Source organism: Channa argus, chromosome 3, assembly GCF_033026475.1.
Source record: "Channa argus isolate prfri chromosome 3, Channa argus male v1.0, whole genome shotgun sequence".
Classification (NCBI taxonomy): Eukaryota; Metazoa; Chordata; class Actinopteri; order Anabantiformes; family Channidae; genus Channa; species Channa argus.
The window spans coordinates 3,454,750-3,471,629 of record NC_090199.1 but is presented as its reverse complement, the minus strand read 5'-3'; the positions used below and the strand labels follow the sequence as shown (position 1 = coordinate 3,471,629).

The 16,880-nt window shown below is 43.6% G+C and overlaps 2 protein-coding genes across 5 annotated transcripts; one reads left to right on the top strand and one right to left on the bottom strand.

Annotated features, from left to right (window-relative positions):
• Window positions 1–184: 184 nt before the first annotated feature.
• On the top strand, window positions 185–8,353 carry LOC137124383 (B-cell receptor CD22-like). 4 transcript variants are annotated; one of them, XM_067499280.1, is made up of 11 exons: window positions 185–318; window positions 2,930–3,274; window positions 3,393–3,617; window positions 3,809–4,162; window positions 4,313–4,540; window positions 4,851–5,099; window positions 5,187–5,447; window positions 5,594–5,675; window positions 5,854–5,905; window positions 6,671–6,825; window positions 6,967–8,353. In XM_067499280.1, the coding sequence occupies exons 2-11, from the start codon at window positions 3,085–3,087 to the stop codon at window positions 7,028–7,030; spliced, it is 1,860 nt and encodes a 619-aa protein (XP_067355381.1). In that variant the 5' UTR covers window positions 185–318; window positions 2,930–3,084; the 3' UTR covers window positions 7,031–8,353. The 4 variants fall into 4 exon arrangements, with proteins under 4 accessions (XP_067355381.1, XP_067355380.1, XP_067355377.1 ...); XM_067499279.1 differs by having other exon boundaries at window positions 281–508; window positions 6,674–6,825; XM_067499276.1 differs by having other exon boundaries at window positions 282–508.
• A 9-nt stretch (window positions 8,354–8,362) lies between these two features.
• Window positions 8,363–14,949, bottom strand: LOC137124386 (rho-related GTP-binding protein RhoU-like). The gene is made up of 3 exons (XM_067499283.1): window positions 11,977–14,949; window positions 11,752–11,810; window positions 8,363–10,697 (listed from the first exon to the last, which is right to left on the bottom strand). The coding sequence occupies exons 1-3, from the start codon at window positions 12,245–12,247 to the stop codon at window positions 10,209–10,211; spliced, it is 819 nt and encodes a 272-aa protein (XP_067355384.1). The 5' UTR covers window positions 12,248–14,949; the 3' UTR covers window positions 8,363–10,208.
• Window positions 14,950–16,880: the final 1,931 nt, after the last annotated feature.

Sequence of the window (16,880 nt, the reverse complement as noted above, 5' to 3'; positions counted from 1 at the left end):
GTTTGGACAGATCAGCGAAAGCAGCGTTTAGCAGGTGTAAGGTGGTCAGCATCACAGCATGAAGTGTTGCATGCACATAACCACAGAATGACTCATTATTATCAGGTGAGAATAGGGCAGGTTCCATCACAGTATTTTAAAACCACTTCTGCTTTGGCAGAAACTGCTTATAATCACAGAGGAGGTGCTTGAAGTAACAAAGGCCACATTTGCTCTTTTGATCCTTTACGAAATTAGCACCACAAAAGAGGAAGGAAACCGCTGAAAGTTGGGGTTTGCAACAGTGACATGGCAGAAACAAAGTCTGCACTCTTCACTGTAAGAAACATTTCTTGTTCTCATGTTTCTTACTGTATGTTTTTTTGTTTTTTTTTACTTTACCGGTGAATGACAGGATTAGCCTAAAGAACATTTGAACATATCTGCAGCCACAGCAGAAGGAGCAGGAGTTCAGACATGGGGTTTACAGCAGCAGCTGGATTTGGTTTCCTGCTTCTGATTTTAACAGGTTCTGTATGTCCACATTTTTACATGTTGCAGCTGCTTGTTATCACAGTACATGAACGTTTGTGTTGACACTGACAACAACAAGTTATCGAGTTTGTACATTGTGTCTTATTTGAAATATAGTGACATGCTGAAAGAATTTGTTCATCTGCTTAATATTTAACGGACACATTTAGCCAGTACGGTTGTTCTTTCATCAGACTTTCAAAATGGTAGCTTGTAATAGGTTTATGAAGGGGGATGCAAACTTTTGCACTAAAATCCTTTTCATTATTGCACTATAACCTGTTTTTTTGTGGCCTTGTGTCGTGATCCTGGGTCCGGACTTCATTTTGGTTCTGTTCTCCATTTAAGCCCTCTGGAGGAGTCATTGGCCAGATTCTTGTTGCATGTTCCTGGATTTGCTCGTCCTCTGTTTTTTGACCGTCGTCTGCTACTTTAGTCTGATGTTTGGTTTACTGATTTGTCCCTTAGAGCTTATTCCAGCCCCGTCTCTAAATGTGCACACTCCTGATTTATTGTTATCGTCCCCTGAACCTGTGCACCTTCTTCTCTTTGTCCGTGTGTCTGATCCTGTTTGCTCTCCTTAGCCATGCACTCTTAGGTCCATCTGTTCCTGCTCAGTCTTCTTCTGTCTTCCTTGGTTTGTCGTCTCCCCTGTAATCTCATGTCGATATTCTTTACTTACTCTGGTTGTTTTGCTTAATCGGTTCCAGTTGTTTTAGTCTTGTTGGTATTTCTCCTCCTTGTTTCCTACTGGGTCTGTTTAATTTGTATTCCTGGATTTGTTGTCATGTTTAGCTTTGTAGTATTTCTTCTTCTGATCCGTTAATTTCCTCCTGCGTTGCTATTATTGTTCTGACTCCTTAGTTTCCCTGTCACTCAGATAGTCGTCTTTCTTTTAGTTATTCATGTCACTTTTCCCAGCTGGTGATTATTATTAGCTTTATCCCGTTTGGTTCTTAGTCCACATTTGTATCTATGTAATTGCTTAAGTTTATTATGTTTTGCCTTTTTCTCTCCTCTATTTTGAAATGATTTTCAGTTGATGCGTTTCTGTGACACACCTTGAACTTTTCTGTTGCTTCTGATGAAACATTTGCACAAGTTGAATGAGCACTATTAGGGGTTAGAGTTAACGTTGTGACCCCTTCAGTGTAACTCCCAAATGAATGTAAACTGCTGAATTGTGAACATATTAATCCATCGTTATTAAAGCTCCACAATTTCTTTACATTTTGCAGTTTTATTGTTTTGATAGACAGTTTTAAATAGGCTAATGAATATGTAACTTGTTTTTTATGTCTTATTTTTATTTCATGTATTTTTTTTACAAAACTCCTGAGTTCAAATTAGAATTATTTTTGATTATTTTTAACGACATCCACTGTAGAATACAGTTATAACTATCTGGCAGCCTGTTGTGTTTTCACTTCTTTGTATTTCCTTATAACACCAATATTATTTGTCCCGACCTACTGATACGGATCCCGACTTTACTGGTTTGCTCTAAAAGCAGGATTTCAACTGGAAATCCAGCAGCTTGGTGATGGTTAGGCACTTCATAAAAATGGTTAAGGTTAGTAAAAAGTTTACCTTAATCCATCAAAAGCCACTTTAATTTAAAAAAAATAAAAGTTTTTGAAACTGTTGGGGGGCCAGCAGAACTTATCACACACCTTTATTGTGGCCTCTCAAATGTGTTCATCTAAAAAGGGAAGTTATTTGCCACTCGCTAACACGTTGTCTGCGGGTGACACTGAAGCGAACATCAACAGTGGACATCAGCTGCACGTTCAGATTCCCACACAGTGTAGATGGAAGAGCTACTGTAGTTAAAGCTGCTCAGTCATCCTGAACCTGCTCTTAGTTATAATGCTATAGGTTTAGACTGTTGCTCTTTTCTTTTCCCTCTTCACTTTCCACTCACCCCAACCTTGAGATGACCTTGTTGTGAATAGATACTATATAAATAAAGTTGAATTGAAACCATGGCATTTACAGCAGCAGCTGGATTTGTTTTCCTGCTTCACTCTGTCACAGGTTGTGAATATCTGCATCTTTAATATTTCATCATTGTTTGACTGCTTGTTATGAGCTGCTACAACATATTATAGTATTGTGTTTAGACAATATACCAAACATCAAACTTATACAATATTGCTTTTTTTAAAAATTTCCCTGATTGACATATGAACATATCACTTCCTCATTCTTTTACATGTTGCCATTTTAATATTGTGTGTACTGTGCTAGTTTTTTAAGTAATTGTGATTTCAGACGTCTAATATCTAAACCTCTGGCAGAGCAGAGTGGACTGATTATAAGAATTGGTTTAAAAATGTTGTAGATTGTAGACAGCATGGAAACATCTTTGCACCCCATGAAATGACTGTGGTTTCTGCTGTGCTCTGTGTTTCAGTGGTGCAGGGTCAGAATGACTGGGGAGTGACCTACACCTCTAATCAGATCTGTGCTGCAGAAGGATCAACAGTGGACATCAGCTGCACGTTCAGATACCCAGACAGTGTAAATGGAAGAAATACTGTAGTTGAAAAAGCTGTGTGGTTTACTAAGATGACTGACAACGAACCTGTGGATCTGAGAAAAGACCCAGAGTATGAAGGTCGTGTGCAGTATGAAGGCTGCTCTCTGACAATCACAGACCTCAGAGACACAGACTCAGCGGAGTATAAGATTGTGTTCAGCACAAACCAACCAGGAGGGAGATTCACTGGTTCACCTGGAGTCACTTTGTCTGTCACAGGTAAGAGTTTCATCTCAAGATGAGTCAGTACCTGATTAAAGACCCTGATATTACTGGAAAACATTTCTCCCAGTGAATGTGTCTGTGTTTATCTGAGTTTCTCTCTTTATACAACCAGTTCTTCAGGTGCAGGTGAGCAAGTCTCACCCTGTTCTTTATCCTTCCTGGGCAAAGCTAACGTGTCACAGTAGTTGTCGTCTGCCTGATAATCCTTCCTACATCTGGTACAAGAACGGACAGAAGATTCAACAAGAGAACCCTTCTTTTGAACAATACTTTGATCGTCCAGACAGTTATTCCTGTGCCGCAAAAGGATCCGAGCAGTTCCCCTCTCCTTCAGTGTGTGAGTCCAGTCTTCTTCATGATGCCACCTGGTGGAGACCTTTACCTGCTGCACTGTCCCACTGCAGTTTGTACTAAGCACTGGTTTAATTTCAGCTCTCATGACCATAACGTCAAACACCATCACAAACTGCTGCTGCACTGACAGATGTAGTTTTTGCTGCTGTTTAAAATATTTTCATCTTCTTTCAGGTGTCCTTCATCAATCCTGCAACAGAGTGACTTACACTCACAGAAGAATCTGTGCCTTCAAAGGTTCATCAGTGGACATTTCATGTAATTACAATGGTTATTATTATGTGGAATCTAAACTCTGGTTCAGGTCTGAACTTGGTCGTCAGTGGCAGAATCCCTCACAGCCTCAGGATCTTAGTAAAGACTCCCAGTATTCAGGTCGTGTTCAGGTCTCTGGGACAGAGACAGGACGCTCCACTCTGAGAATCACTGAGCTGAGAGAGACAGATTCAGCCCAGTATCACTTCAAATTCATAACACAGAGCTTTGAATGGAGGAGCAGTTTACCTGGAACAACTCTGACTGTCACAGGTACTGATCAACACAAACCTAAAAACACAGTCCATTTAAACCATCAGAGAACAAGGACATGTGTGACCCAACGCATATTTATTCTAGAATAGAAAGAGTGTGTCTTTATATTGAAATGTCCATTGACAAATGACTTGTTCTCATATCCAGATGTGCAGGTGCAGTTGATCAAAGTAACAGTCCTCCGTTCTTATACCAAGGCTGAGCTGAAATGTGACAGCAGCTGTCGTCCAGCAGGAAGTCGATCCTACGTCTGGTTCAAAAATGGAGAGAAAATAACGACGGAGCAAACTTCTGTTTATACAGACAAGTTCTTTCCTGGAGACAGAATCTCTTGTGCTTTCAAAGGACATGAAGCTCATCGTTCCCCTGCAGTGTGTGAGTTTACACCAACCTTGGCTGAAACATTTTAGTCCAGACTGAGCTTCAACAAACTGTGAAATCTAATCATCAGCACTGAAATCAGACCTGCTTTCATTTCAACTAAATACGTGTGTAAATGTTTACTTTGCTAAATGTAGCATAACTTTGACAAAGTTATGTCAAGTAAGTCAATAAACAGTCAATGATATTAATTGCAATTTCAAACTGACCCAGTGTAACAATGTAACAGCAGAAGATTTGCAGCATTAATCTTCTCCTGTAGGAACAAACCATCATATTTTAATAATCTCTCTTCATTCTCCAGATCCTTCAAAGCTTCCCTCTGTGTCAGTGAGTCCCTCTGGTGACATAGTGGAGGGTAGTTCAGTGACTCTGACCTGTAGCAGTGATGCTGACCCAGCAGCTAAACACACCTGGTACAAAGACAATCAATCACTGCCTCTAGGTTCAGGAGGAGTTTATCGTTTCACCTCCATCAGCTCTGAGGACAGAGGCACCTACAACTGCAAGTCTGAGGATCAACACTCTACATCTGTATTCATAGATGTCCAGTGTAAGTGGCAGGATTCATTAAAAGCACATTACAGTTGACAGGACAGCGACTAAAAATGACTCGCTGGTTCCTTTCTCCATTCTCCAGATGCTCCAAAGCTTCCCTCTGTGTCAGTGAGTCCCTCTGCTGAGATAGTGGAGGGTAGTTCAGTGACTCTGACCTGTAGCAGTGATGCTAACCCCGCAGCTAATTATACCTGGTACAAGGAGAATGAAGACTCACCAAAAGCTTCAGGACAGATCTTCACCATCACTGACTTTACACCTGAACACAGTGGGAATTATTACTGTGAAGCCCAGAACACAAGAGGACGTCAGAACTCCACCTTACATCTGATGCTTAAGACAAGTATGTGTCAGTTTACCTACACACACCTGGGAACTGCACATTTTACCTGTATTTGTCACATATCCTGGACTCTGGAAGGTGGATGAGGTTCTTACACACCATAAAACCCTTTTGTACAGTTTGTCTTTCCACTGATTGTTTTTCAGATAAATGGAAGATTCCAGTAACTCTGTCGATCACTGCCGTTCTTTTGGCTTTCATGCTCCTCTTCCTCTTGCTGTGGATTAGGTGAGCAGTTCAGTTTCTCTGCGGTTAAAAATCAAACCGAATTCTGTCGAAATCCTTTTCTTGGCATATTAATGCAGCTTGAATTACAATGTGACAGCTAAAGTCTGTCATGCGTCATTCGTGCTATTCATTACTTTCATTATTTCAAATGTTTGTTATGGATTTATTTTTCTGTCAGAAGAGAAAAGTCAGCGCGATCTGACGTGATGAGGCCACACCCCAGCGAACAGGTGAGGACGAGAGGTTCAGTCCTCACTAATCATTTTAGTCACTGCAAACTTAAATACAAGTAATATGTAAAGATTTTCTGAAAAGTTCTAAGTTTTTCCCTTTTTACATAGATTACAGCTCTAATTAAGTTTGGCTGTTTTAAACCAGACCATTATTAAGAAACTCTACATCAGAATGTCCCTGAAGTATATACAAGAGAAAATACTAAGCTGCATTTACACATGCGGCCAGACGACAAACCTGCGCACAGGAACTGTTTTGTTCCTGTTTTGTCGACATCTTCAGCCAGATTTCAGTGTGTGATTCCAACATTTCAGCATTTGAAAAAACTAACTCCCCCTGACAGGTAATTATGTGGCCGTAATCACAACTAATGCAATTTTAAAGTTCCCTTAAGCTTAAAGTTTCCTTACGACACTAATGGCGGTAGTTAGCTTGTTAACACATTTGCTCAGTCTACATTTGGAATCCTGTTTTCTTATGTTCATGCTAAACCCCTTAATGTCCCACACAACAGATTTAAAGTCCAACTGAGCTTTGTCAATTACTACCTCTTCCTGTTTTACAATTACTCCACTATCTGATAAACGTTCAGTAAAGAGGAAGCATCCAACAGCTCCTTAATGTCAAGATGAATAAATTCAATACACTGCAAGTTCTGGGAGTCAGCGCTCACTCAATACTCTTTGATGATGCATAAGTTCTGTTCATCAGCAGGTAGGAATGCGTGGAAAATGTTAAGGCAATCGTGTCTGTGTGGTCAGCAGGTGGATGAAACTCAGTACGCCAGCGTCCACTTCACTAGGCAACAACCTGACGCTCTGTACTGCAACTTCAGCCCAGCTCAGCTCCAGAGAGGCGACGGCCTGGAGGGTGAAAGTCTGTACAACAACCTGGAGGGCATCCAATCTACCCCACTGTGAGCTGCTCTTCACACCTGGACGCAACGTTAATTAGATTTTTTCTTTTAGGCATTTAGTTCTGAATCGTCCATTTCAAGTTGGTTTTGTCATAGGTTGATTAACAATGTTATATAATTACATTTTTTGTTTCTTCACAGAAGAGGTCCAGCAGCTTTTGAGGATCCATCTGTGGTGTACAGCTCAGTCAGAAAAGTGTGCTGAGTGGGAAAACGCCACAGACCTGTGGTTTGTTGTGTATACATGGACTTTTCAGCATGAGGCCGCATTGATAATTTAATACAGCAAAGCATATTAGCCACAATTTTAATTATTAGAAAAACCTCTCAGTGTAAAACAATACATTTCAACCGGATCTACAGCGTCTAAAACAGGGGTCGCCAACCTTTTTGAAACAGAGCTACTTCTTGGGTAACGAATTATGCGAAGGGCTACCAGCTGAATATGCACTTTTGAAATAACAAATTCGCTCAATTCACCCTTAATTATATGTTATTATTAGTAATTAATTAAATTAATGATACTCATCTATGTGAAGATGCCCACGGGCACCACGTTGGTGACCCCTGGTCTAAAATGATCTCAAACCACGATGAAGACCACATTTATTTTGAGCCTGTAACATTAGCCTTCATCATTTGTCATAGTTTTTTTTTTGTTTTTTTTTTAACAAAGAATATTCATTTTTATGCGTTTTCCATGTTCATATGCAGGGGTGGGTCTAGTAATAATGGGGTGGTCAGACTGGGGCACCCAACAACAACCTATATACCTACCTATATATTATATTGTGTGTTTAGATATGATAAATATTTATTTAGTGTGTGAAAAGGCAAATGTGCATATCTAATTATTCTGTATTAATAACCAGAACACCATTCCGGTTACTCTGGTCAGGCTCCTGTTTAAATGCTACTTTTCCATATTTGTATTGCTATGTTATCACAGCTCATTATTAACTGTTGCTTGCTAAGTATTTGTGATTTAGGTAACAACAATATGTTTCCTCTGGTGCCACCTTCAAATCGAAATCTTTCTTAGACGTCACGTTGGAAGTGCTGTAGACTTTTAAGCTGCTGTTAGTGTAAATCTGTAAATGTGGCGTCTCAGTCTGCTGTGAATCAGGATTGTCCTTCAGCAGTGAATGTCATGCAGCAGAAACAGGACTTCAGAGCTCTAAATGTCGGCTCTGTCCACCTTAACGAGGTTTATCGCGGCAGAAATATTCCTAAGGTTTAAACAGCTCCATCAGCGCACACAGAGAGAGACCCAGACTCTGCCAGATGCTCAGAGAGGTAATCGCACCTTCAAGCTGTCGGTGCCTTCGAAGGGGAATTTAGGCCACGTTAATAAGGTCACCTGTTGAACTTTCTCACCTCTCTCCTGAACATCATGCTGCTGAAAACAACACTGATCACAAATGACGTAAATGACATCCAACTTCTAATTTCACATACTGTCTAAATGCAGTGAGTTGGACTCAGGACAGGTTTCGTAATAAAGGCTTTTATAAAGACTGATAAGTAATTTTACAGTGTTTATTTTATTAGTCTACGTCTTAATTTACGTTGACGGGAAACTACATCACACCTACTTGTCTGTTTAATGCCAAACCTTGGTTGTAGATCGGAGCTCTACAGACACAGGTGTTTGCTTTGCCTTATCACGTTCAATCAGCCGAGTTTCCCACAGGTGGACTCCAAACGAGTTGTAGAAACATCTCAAGGATGATCAGTGGAAACAGGATCCACCAGAGCTCAATTTTGAGTGTCTGCAAGTGTCTGTGGATCTCCTGTAGACAGGATTGTATAGAGGAACAGATCTGGGGAAGGGCACAGAAATATATCTGCAGCATTGAAGCTCCCAATGAGCACAGCGGCCTCCATCGTCCACAAACGAAAGAAGTTTGGAACCAGCAGGACTCTTCCAAACTGAGCGATCAAGAGAGAGAAGGGCCTTCGTCAGGGAGGAATATTTTTGTACGTGTGATTTTTTTTCGCTTTTTATTTTTTTAATACATTTGCAAAGATTACCAACAAAGGTTTTCCACGTTGTCATTGTGTGGTATTGTTTGTAGAATTTTGAGGAAAATAATGAATTGAATCCACTTTGGAATAAGGCTGTAAGATAACAAAATGTGGAAAACGTTAAGTGCTGGGAAAACTTTCTGGATGCACTTTGTGCCAGAAAGGTGCATATGTTCCCAACTACTTTCAGTAGACTTACAGTAGTAGTTCAGTTTTAGTTTTGAGTAGATTTGTGGATATGAAATTTTGCTATTTTAAATAAAATTATTATTCCTAAGTTAAATGTGGACTCACGTTGCATGGTGCTGAATAATGAGTACAGCTATTACCACAAGGGTACAAAGAAGTACCCAGCGTGACAGGTACAGTCCCAGTGACGAGCCGTTGGACCCCTAAAGGTTACAATAATGTGTGTAATATATGTTTTCAGATGAGTTTTAGTGACTTACAGCTGAGGAGATGTGGTTTGTGATGATGGTCAATGTTAGTGTAAACCCGCAGGATGACGGTGGTATTTAGAACCTCGGTTTGTGATGTGCTATAAATACGTTTCCCTCACACTCTGGCCTCACATTTGAACTAGATAAGCCCTTGAAGGAGGGGGAATCTGCTCCTTCTGCTCCTGGAGCTGTGATGCTGTGGTGTAAAAAGAATCAGGCTCCATCTGCTGGTCTAATCCGGTCCAGGTGGTCCTGTCTGCTCCTATTAGGACAGGCTGCAACCAGGCCACAGGAGCCGAGCAAAATGATCTTTAGCCTACCTACAGATTACAGGCAACTAACCTCAGTGACGCTCTTCCTCTAGCTGGTATGTTATGGTAGGGGTCAGAGGGTCTGAGGTGACCAGAGGAAACTCGGTCCTTATTCACACTCCTGATTGGGGTCATTTTAACAGGCGCTGTGGGGCAGGTGCTCTGAAGAAGCTGGTGATGTGTTTGCAGCACTAAAATTCTGGTCACTGACATTTGATTTTCATCTTTGAGCTGTTTATTTTGTCAAATGAAAGGATCCTGTGAACAGCTGGTACGAACCACAAATCCATGTAGAAATAAATTAATAATCTACTGACTCACAAAGTACAGGGGGTTTTGGAATTTACACACATTCGGTCCAAACTAAGATTGGATAGACCATAGTCCTCACAGTAAACCAAACCTGGGTCTGGCCACATTATTAGTGTCTGTTCTAGGCTACGTGGAGCCTGTGATCCGCAGGTAACACCAGGACAGAAAAACATGAGGTTTCCTGACCTAACATCCTTTCATGGTTTCCGTGAGTCACAAACTTGCATATGGCACCTTCTGTCTACAACAAACCAAATCTACCAGGTTTTTGCAAACATGATGTGACCCAGGTTCACTTGAGGCTGCAGCTCTGCTCTCCCATCAGACAGTTGATCTTCCTCCACCAGGTATCCGTGAGGCTCCTGATCTTGTCGGGCGTCTTCTTCCTCAGAGTCAGCCTCTGCTGCTGGATGCTGCCGCTGTCCGTCTGCTGGACGCTGGAGAGGATGGCTGAGTCGAAAGCGTCCTTCAGGTTCTTCTGGGTGAGGGCCGAGCACTCTGCGAAACTCACCGCCCCGAGCTCCTGGGCGAGACGCTGTCCCTCCTCCGTGCTCACCGGTCGCTCCCGGTTCTTTGCCAGGTGGATCAGCACCTGGACGTCCTCCCTCAGGTCCAATTGGGTGCCCACCAGGACCACGGGGGCACCGGGACAGTGCTGCCGGATTTCTGGAACCCACCTGTTGATCAGGTTGCGGAAGGAGCAGGGACGGACCACACTGTAGCAAAGGAGGAAGACATCTGCGTTCCTGTAGCAGAGCGGCCGGAGGCGCTCGAGCTCATCCTTCATGAAAGAGAGAATAGGGTTAGAGCTGCAGGCGGTTCATGTCAACACATCCTACGGAAAGACATGGGAAAGACCAAAACCGAACAGGTGAGTCAGTCACTGTCTTGACTGACACTGAGATCATTCATTTTGAAAAACAGCTCAAAGAACACAGAATAATTAAAAGTCAACAACGTTCTTAAAAAGCTGGTCTCTGTCTCTGTTATGGATTATTTCAAATATTTTGGCCTTTTTGTTGCCATTATTGTAGTAAGTTTGGACAACAATAGCACAGAGGATTTGATCACACAGACAAGGTTTTGGTTCTTTCTTTCAAGTAGAAAGTCTTTTTGTGAGGCTGAATTTGGCTTCAGATTCGCACTCTTTTATTCTTTTGTTCTGATGCTAAAGGGAAAACAAACCAGCAGCCGCCAAAACACCGAGGAGGCTTCAAATGTCGATTTACTCTAAGCCTTGTTGGATCATAGCTAATCTTTGTCTACATGGTCCTGATGGAGAAAAAAATAGACAATTTGTTCCTCTCTGCTCTTTTCCCACATAGACCAAAAGATCTTCTCCTATAAAAGCTCCTGTAAAAGTGTCTCTGGATGGTCCAGAGTCCCGGGGACACTTTCTACGAAGACATGCTGCGTTTTGAATTTGAACAAAGCACCAAATCTTTAACATTTCACGTTGTATCAGGAAATCTGGAACCATGGTGGAGAACCAGCCATTGGACATAAAGAACACAGGGTGACACAAACACAGGGTGACACTGAGGGGGGGGTGGGGGGGTGGGTGGCTGAGCACAGGGGGCGATTCTAACTGTGGGGTAAACTAAGGGGGTTTCAGCCCGGGATTCGAATGTTCAGTGCAGGATTAATTGCTGACAGCTACTTATTGATCACCGATGACTTACATTGATCGATCCATCAAACAGCCCCCACTTCTGTCACGGCAAACCAGGGGGGTGGGTGGGGGGAGAAAGACATGTGAATCTGATTGATCCGATCTGCACTAGAAGATCCAAAAAAAAGTTCCTGTGATTATGAAGAGAGAAGGTGCAGCTCACCTGTCCAGCTGTGTCACAGAGCGTCAGTCTCACCGGCTTCCCGTCCACCACAACCACCACTGAGAAGATCAAGAGACAGCGCGAGGCGTGTTACACAGCAAAACAGCGTGCATGGACGCAATCCACGGGCTTTAGAACAGTAGACCTTGAAATGGGACTAACGCCTCGACCCTGAACCTTCAGGCGCAGGGGAAACGCTAAACAAGCCCTGACGTCACACATTACCTGTGAAGTTGTCGAACGCTGTGGGAACATATTCTGTCGGGTATCCATTGGTGGTGTAGCTGACGATCAGGCTGCTCTTGCCCACCGCTCCGTCTCCAACCAGGACGCAGTTCACCTTGCGCTCAGGCGCGGAGCCGGAGCGTCGGCGCTTCACGCTCAGAGGGAAGTCCCGGTTCTTCAGGCGCCGAGGCGGAAGCGGGGAACCGTCTCCGCCGCCCACCGGGTCCGACACACGACGGGGCTTGTGCTTTCCGACGTCCTGAGGGAGCATAGCAACGTCCGACGGACATGAACTAATTTCCTGGCCGTTCAGAGGTGGTGTCCTCACCAGCTCACGCGTTTCCGCTGCTCTTTGAGCCGCCGACGAATATTTAAGCGTCTTTTCTTTATTTTTTGTGAACCGTGACAGGGATTTGAAGCGCGCAGCGTCACAGCCGTCGGGTTTCTCCGCTCAGCACGAGCTCCTGATTGGCATCCTCCGTGACGCATCTGCTGCGCGCGTGAATCCTAAGAGGCTTAAACGTGCACCATACGAAGCTTTGCAGCTTCCTCCCAAAGAGATCGATGTACAGTACGTGTCCATTCAGACAGTTAAATATGTATAATACGTTTATTTATATATCTTCTTAAGTTTAATTGTCCTGTAAATACGTTAATTTGTCGGCCAAGAAAATAATAATAATAAAAATAAATACATACATACATTAGTTTTTATCTTCTTTTAGTCTTGCTGCCAATTGATTGTATAACATTTAGATCAAAATCTGCTGATGCAGAAATAATAATAAAAATTATAATCATTTTCTTTATTATTTTGACTCAGTGCTTCTGTTCTCCAAACTCCACTCAGTCAAACCATCTTACATTTACCTCCTGCAGCCCCCGCCCTGTGTGTGTGTGTGTGTGTGTGTGTGTGTGTGTGTGTGTGTGTGTGTGTGTGTGTGTGTGTGTGTGTTCGGTCCATGTGGAGGACTGACGACCCCTGGCGGTGGAATCGCATCAGCTGTGGGCTCGGGAGGCACAACTTGATGCAGCATGAATCATCACTAGTCATCACTGTGAGCAGAGCATCCTGCGTCCACAGAGGGACAGAAAGACACAGACACTGGGACTGAGAGGAGATTAAAACATCAAAAGGGGAGAGAGCGAAGATTTGCAGCGAGTGTTGGGAGAGAAAAAAAACTAATGAGGCAAACAGGAAAATCCACCCTTTCTGTGTTTGCATGAATTCCTCATCAACAGAAGGAACATTACCAACATACACGTTTCGTTTCCTAATCCAGCTCGTTGTGTCGGTTTTCAGCGATGTGAGCAAATTTTATGTAAACGCTTGAGCTGATGTGAGATTTTGAGGGTTTAAAACATGCAAATAGCTGCACTGTCTACATGAAAACCACGGAAACGTCTTCCTGCAACATCTTGGAGAACATGCAGATCCTAGAGAAAGCATTGCCTGGTTATTTGACCCAGTATGCTTTGATAGCCTGGATGGATTATTATTATTAATAATATTATTATTATTGAATGGGTCGGACACCAGGGTCCAGGGGCCCAAAACCTTAGGGGATCTTATGGGCCAGAACCTCTGAAGTTTTTTTTGTTCAAACAAGTTAGAAGACAAACAAAAAGATGCTAAACAAAAATGACAAAAACCCTCTGTTGCTCCATATGTCCATAAAGTGTTGCCAGCCACAAACAGGCTCGAACCAACCAAAATGACACAGTGTGGGACGGTAGAAACCTTAATCACTGAAGATCATGTTTGACTGAACATGAAAAATGACAAACGAAACTATCTGTGTTTTTTCTTGTCAAAACAGACAAAATGAACCAGGCTCTTCGTGCACCTTCACTCCTTTTTTGAAGAGGCTGAAACAACATGGTGAGAAAGCAGCAATCTGCGGTGTGTGTGTGTCTGTGTTTGTGTGTGTGTGTGTGTGTGGGAGGCAGAAATTGTTGCCATGCATTGAGAAGCACACACACACACACAAAAAAACACCCATGAGTGGGAGTGAAACCATACGCACCAGCAAAGAACACGACAGCATTTCACACATGTGAACACACACATTATGCAGTTCCACCTTAGCGCCGAGCCGACTGGTCTCCGCTGCATCGCTGCAGGCTGCTCTGGTTAAGTCTGGCTCTGTGATGTATTATTCCACACAAAGCTCCAACTGGATTCCCTGCAGATTCTTTTCTACCAAACACAAACTTTACAGGACAATATGTGAACCCAGGTGAAAAGGTGACCAGATCTACATTTATGTCACGCTTTCGCATGAATTACCACTAAATAAATGGTGATCACTTCCAGGTACCAGGAGTCCCAGTGGTACAGCGTGAATCTCAACGGTTAAAGTAGGAAAAAATGCACCCAATTACAGTTTGGGGGAACTGGCATTTGCAGGAACTGATTCAATGCGTCCATCTGCTCCTCGAGTGCACAGACAGGGACAGGAAAGGTTTTTTTGGGGTTTTTTTTTTGTGCCTGACTTCCCAGCTTGCATTGTTTGACCATTTTTTTTGAAGAGGCAGTGAGTTTTCTAGTGAAGTCAGCTAGTTTCATGTATATCCAACGGAAGATGTTTAATTAAGTTTAGTCATATAAATATGAGACTCCCCGTTTGTCCTCACATGTCTCTCGGCTCCTCGACAGAGTGAATCTTCTGAAAAACATCTTTAACCAGGCGCTGACATCGCTGCTTAACAGGATTAATGAAGAGTCAGTGGAAAAACAACGGGGAATGTGAAAGGAGACAGCCCTGCTCCAGAAGCTGTCTCCAAACACCCAGACCCCCAGAAACCCTGTCCACACACATAACATACAAAGCTGCTATTCTACTCATGTACAAACAGTCTCCCCCTCCTCACCCAACATGTGATAAACTAGACATCTAATCAGAATCTTGGGGGACCCTGGGCCTCCTTTTGGAGTTTGCAGACCCAGCAAATACATTAACTCAATTTAGAATTTGGGATTAAGGGACCCCCCCCCCCACACACACACACACACACACACACACACACACGCACACTAACACACACTGTCATCCCCTTCCTCCTGCCTTTCCTCCTTCCCTCATCGCTCTTTTTGATGGGATCAGCTGAGCGCTACATTCTCCACTTCGTCCCCTCTGTCCCTCTCTCCTTCCCTCTCTGCCTGTCTCTCTCTCTCTCTCCCTCGGGGGACTTGGGTGCTCGGACTCTATAGTTATGGGCCGGTGCCATCTGTCACCGTGCGCATTCATGCAGCCACCAGAAGGCCACAACATGTGCAGATTTAAATGGAGAACCCAACTTTCCCAGGACACACAGGCCTGACCCCGGCAGCCGCGGCAACCCTCCCTCCCCATCACCCCGTGTCTCACCCTCCTCCTCCATCCTGCAACCATCACCACTCAGCATCCCTAAAATCCTAGATCCTACCCACCTGCCACACCCTCCACACCACCAAGAAATACTGTCTGCATGTGAATCAGTAAATTAGAACCCCCACCCCCCCCCAAAAAAACCACACACCCCACTAAGCGTGTGTGTTTGTGTGTGCATATGGAAATGGCTGCAAGCACCTTCCTCACACACAATGATGGATTTCCACCTTACATAGCAGCTGATGGTAAAGCAGTGGGGGAAGGTGATGGGCCAACCCCTGCTGCCAGTGTGAGAAAGATCAGCTGATTGATCAAATTGATTGTGAGGAAGAGAAGGAAAGGAAGAAAGGGGACTGTGTGTGTGTGTGTTGGGCAGTGACAGAAGTGTGTGCGCTGTGGTTTTTGTGGTTGCGAGCAGGGGAGGGTGGCCGAGAGGGGTGAGGGGTGGGAGGGTACCAGGATTGGTCTTGTCTGTGGGACCCACAGGAGGACAATGGGAGCAGCGGGGGTGGGGCGAGTGTCACACGCTTTTGCTTTGTGGCTCGGTCAACAGGCGTGTGCCACGGGTGTCGTCTCGCCTCCCCTCGCCTGCTGTCCAACCTCGGGGAAGGACTGGCATCCATGAGAACCAGGGCCCCGGGCCCTTTAATGAGGGGCGTGCTGTTTCTTATCAAAGATGGACAAGCCATCATTACAATCTTCATTAGAAGCTGCACAATGGAGTGCGCCTCCCTCAGCCATGGATGGGAAAATCCTCCTACAGATCGGCAGAAGCGGCGGCGGAGGCTTTTTTTTTTTTTTTTACAAAAAAGTCTCAGTGAATGTGTCTATTTAGTGAATCCGCAACAGTTACATCTGGCGAGCCGGCGCCTGCTCATCAGGTGCAACTGAACTACTTCACTTCTAATAAACAAAGTGATCCTTCAAAATGACAGCTGATTCAATTAAGTGATGTGAACGAGGAGCTCTGTTCTGCTGCGCTTACTGGGCCCAGCTCTTCATTATCCACGGAAAAACAAGGGTGTAATCCAGTGTCACGTGTGACGGTAAAGATGGCTGGTCATAAAAAAAAAAACAAGGTAAAAGTTCAACATGCTGAAAGACACATTCAAGTTAGATTTGATTTTCTGAAATGATTTTCCAAACTCTGACAAAGTTTTCTGACTTTTACAAACCAGAGGCTGCTGCTGATGGTGGTTTACATCCTGTATTAGCAGAAATGGTGGAGCAGTTACATGTAATAACCCAGCGGGACACTCACGTTCACCAGCATCAGCATCAAAAATGTGATTAGGAGGCTTCAGCTCTATTAAAGCTCAACGTAATGTTACTTTATCCCTGTGATTAATGGATGAGATGCTTTTATTCTTGTCTTTAAAAAGTACTTTGTTCCCCAGTGTGTCAGTGTGGGCAGACTTTATCTAACCCCTGGATAAGAACACAGGTTGAGCTCTGGTGCTTCCTGTTCCCACTGATCATCCTTGAGTGGAGTCGACCTGTGGGAAACTCAGTGGACTGGACGTGATTTGG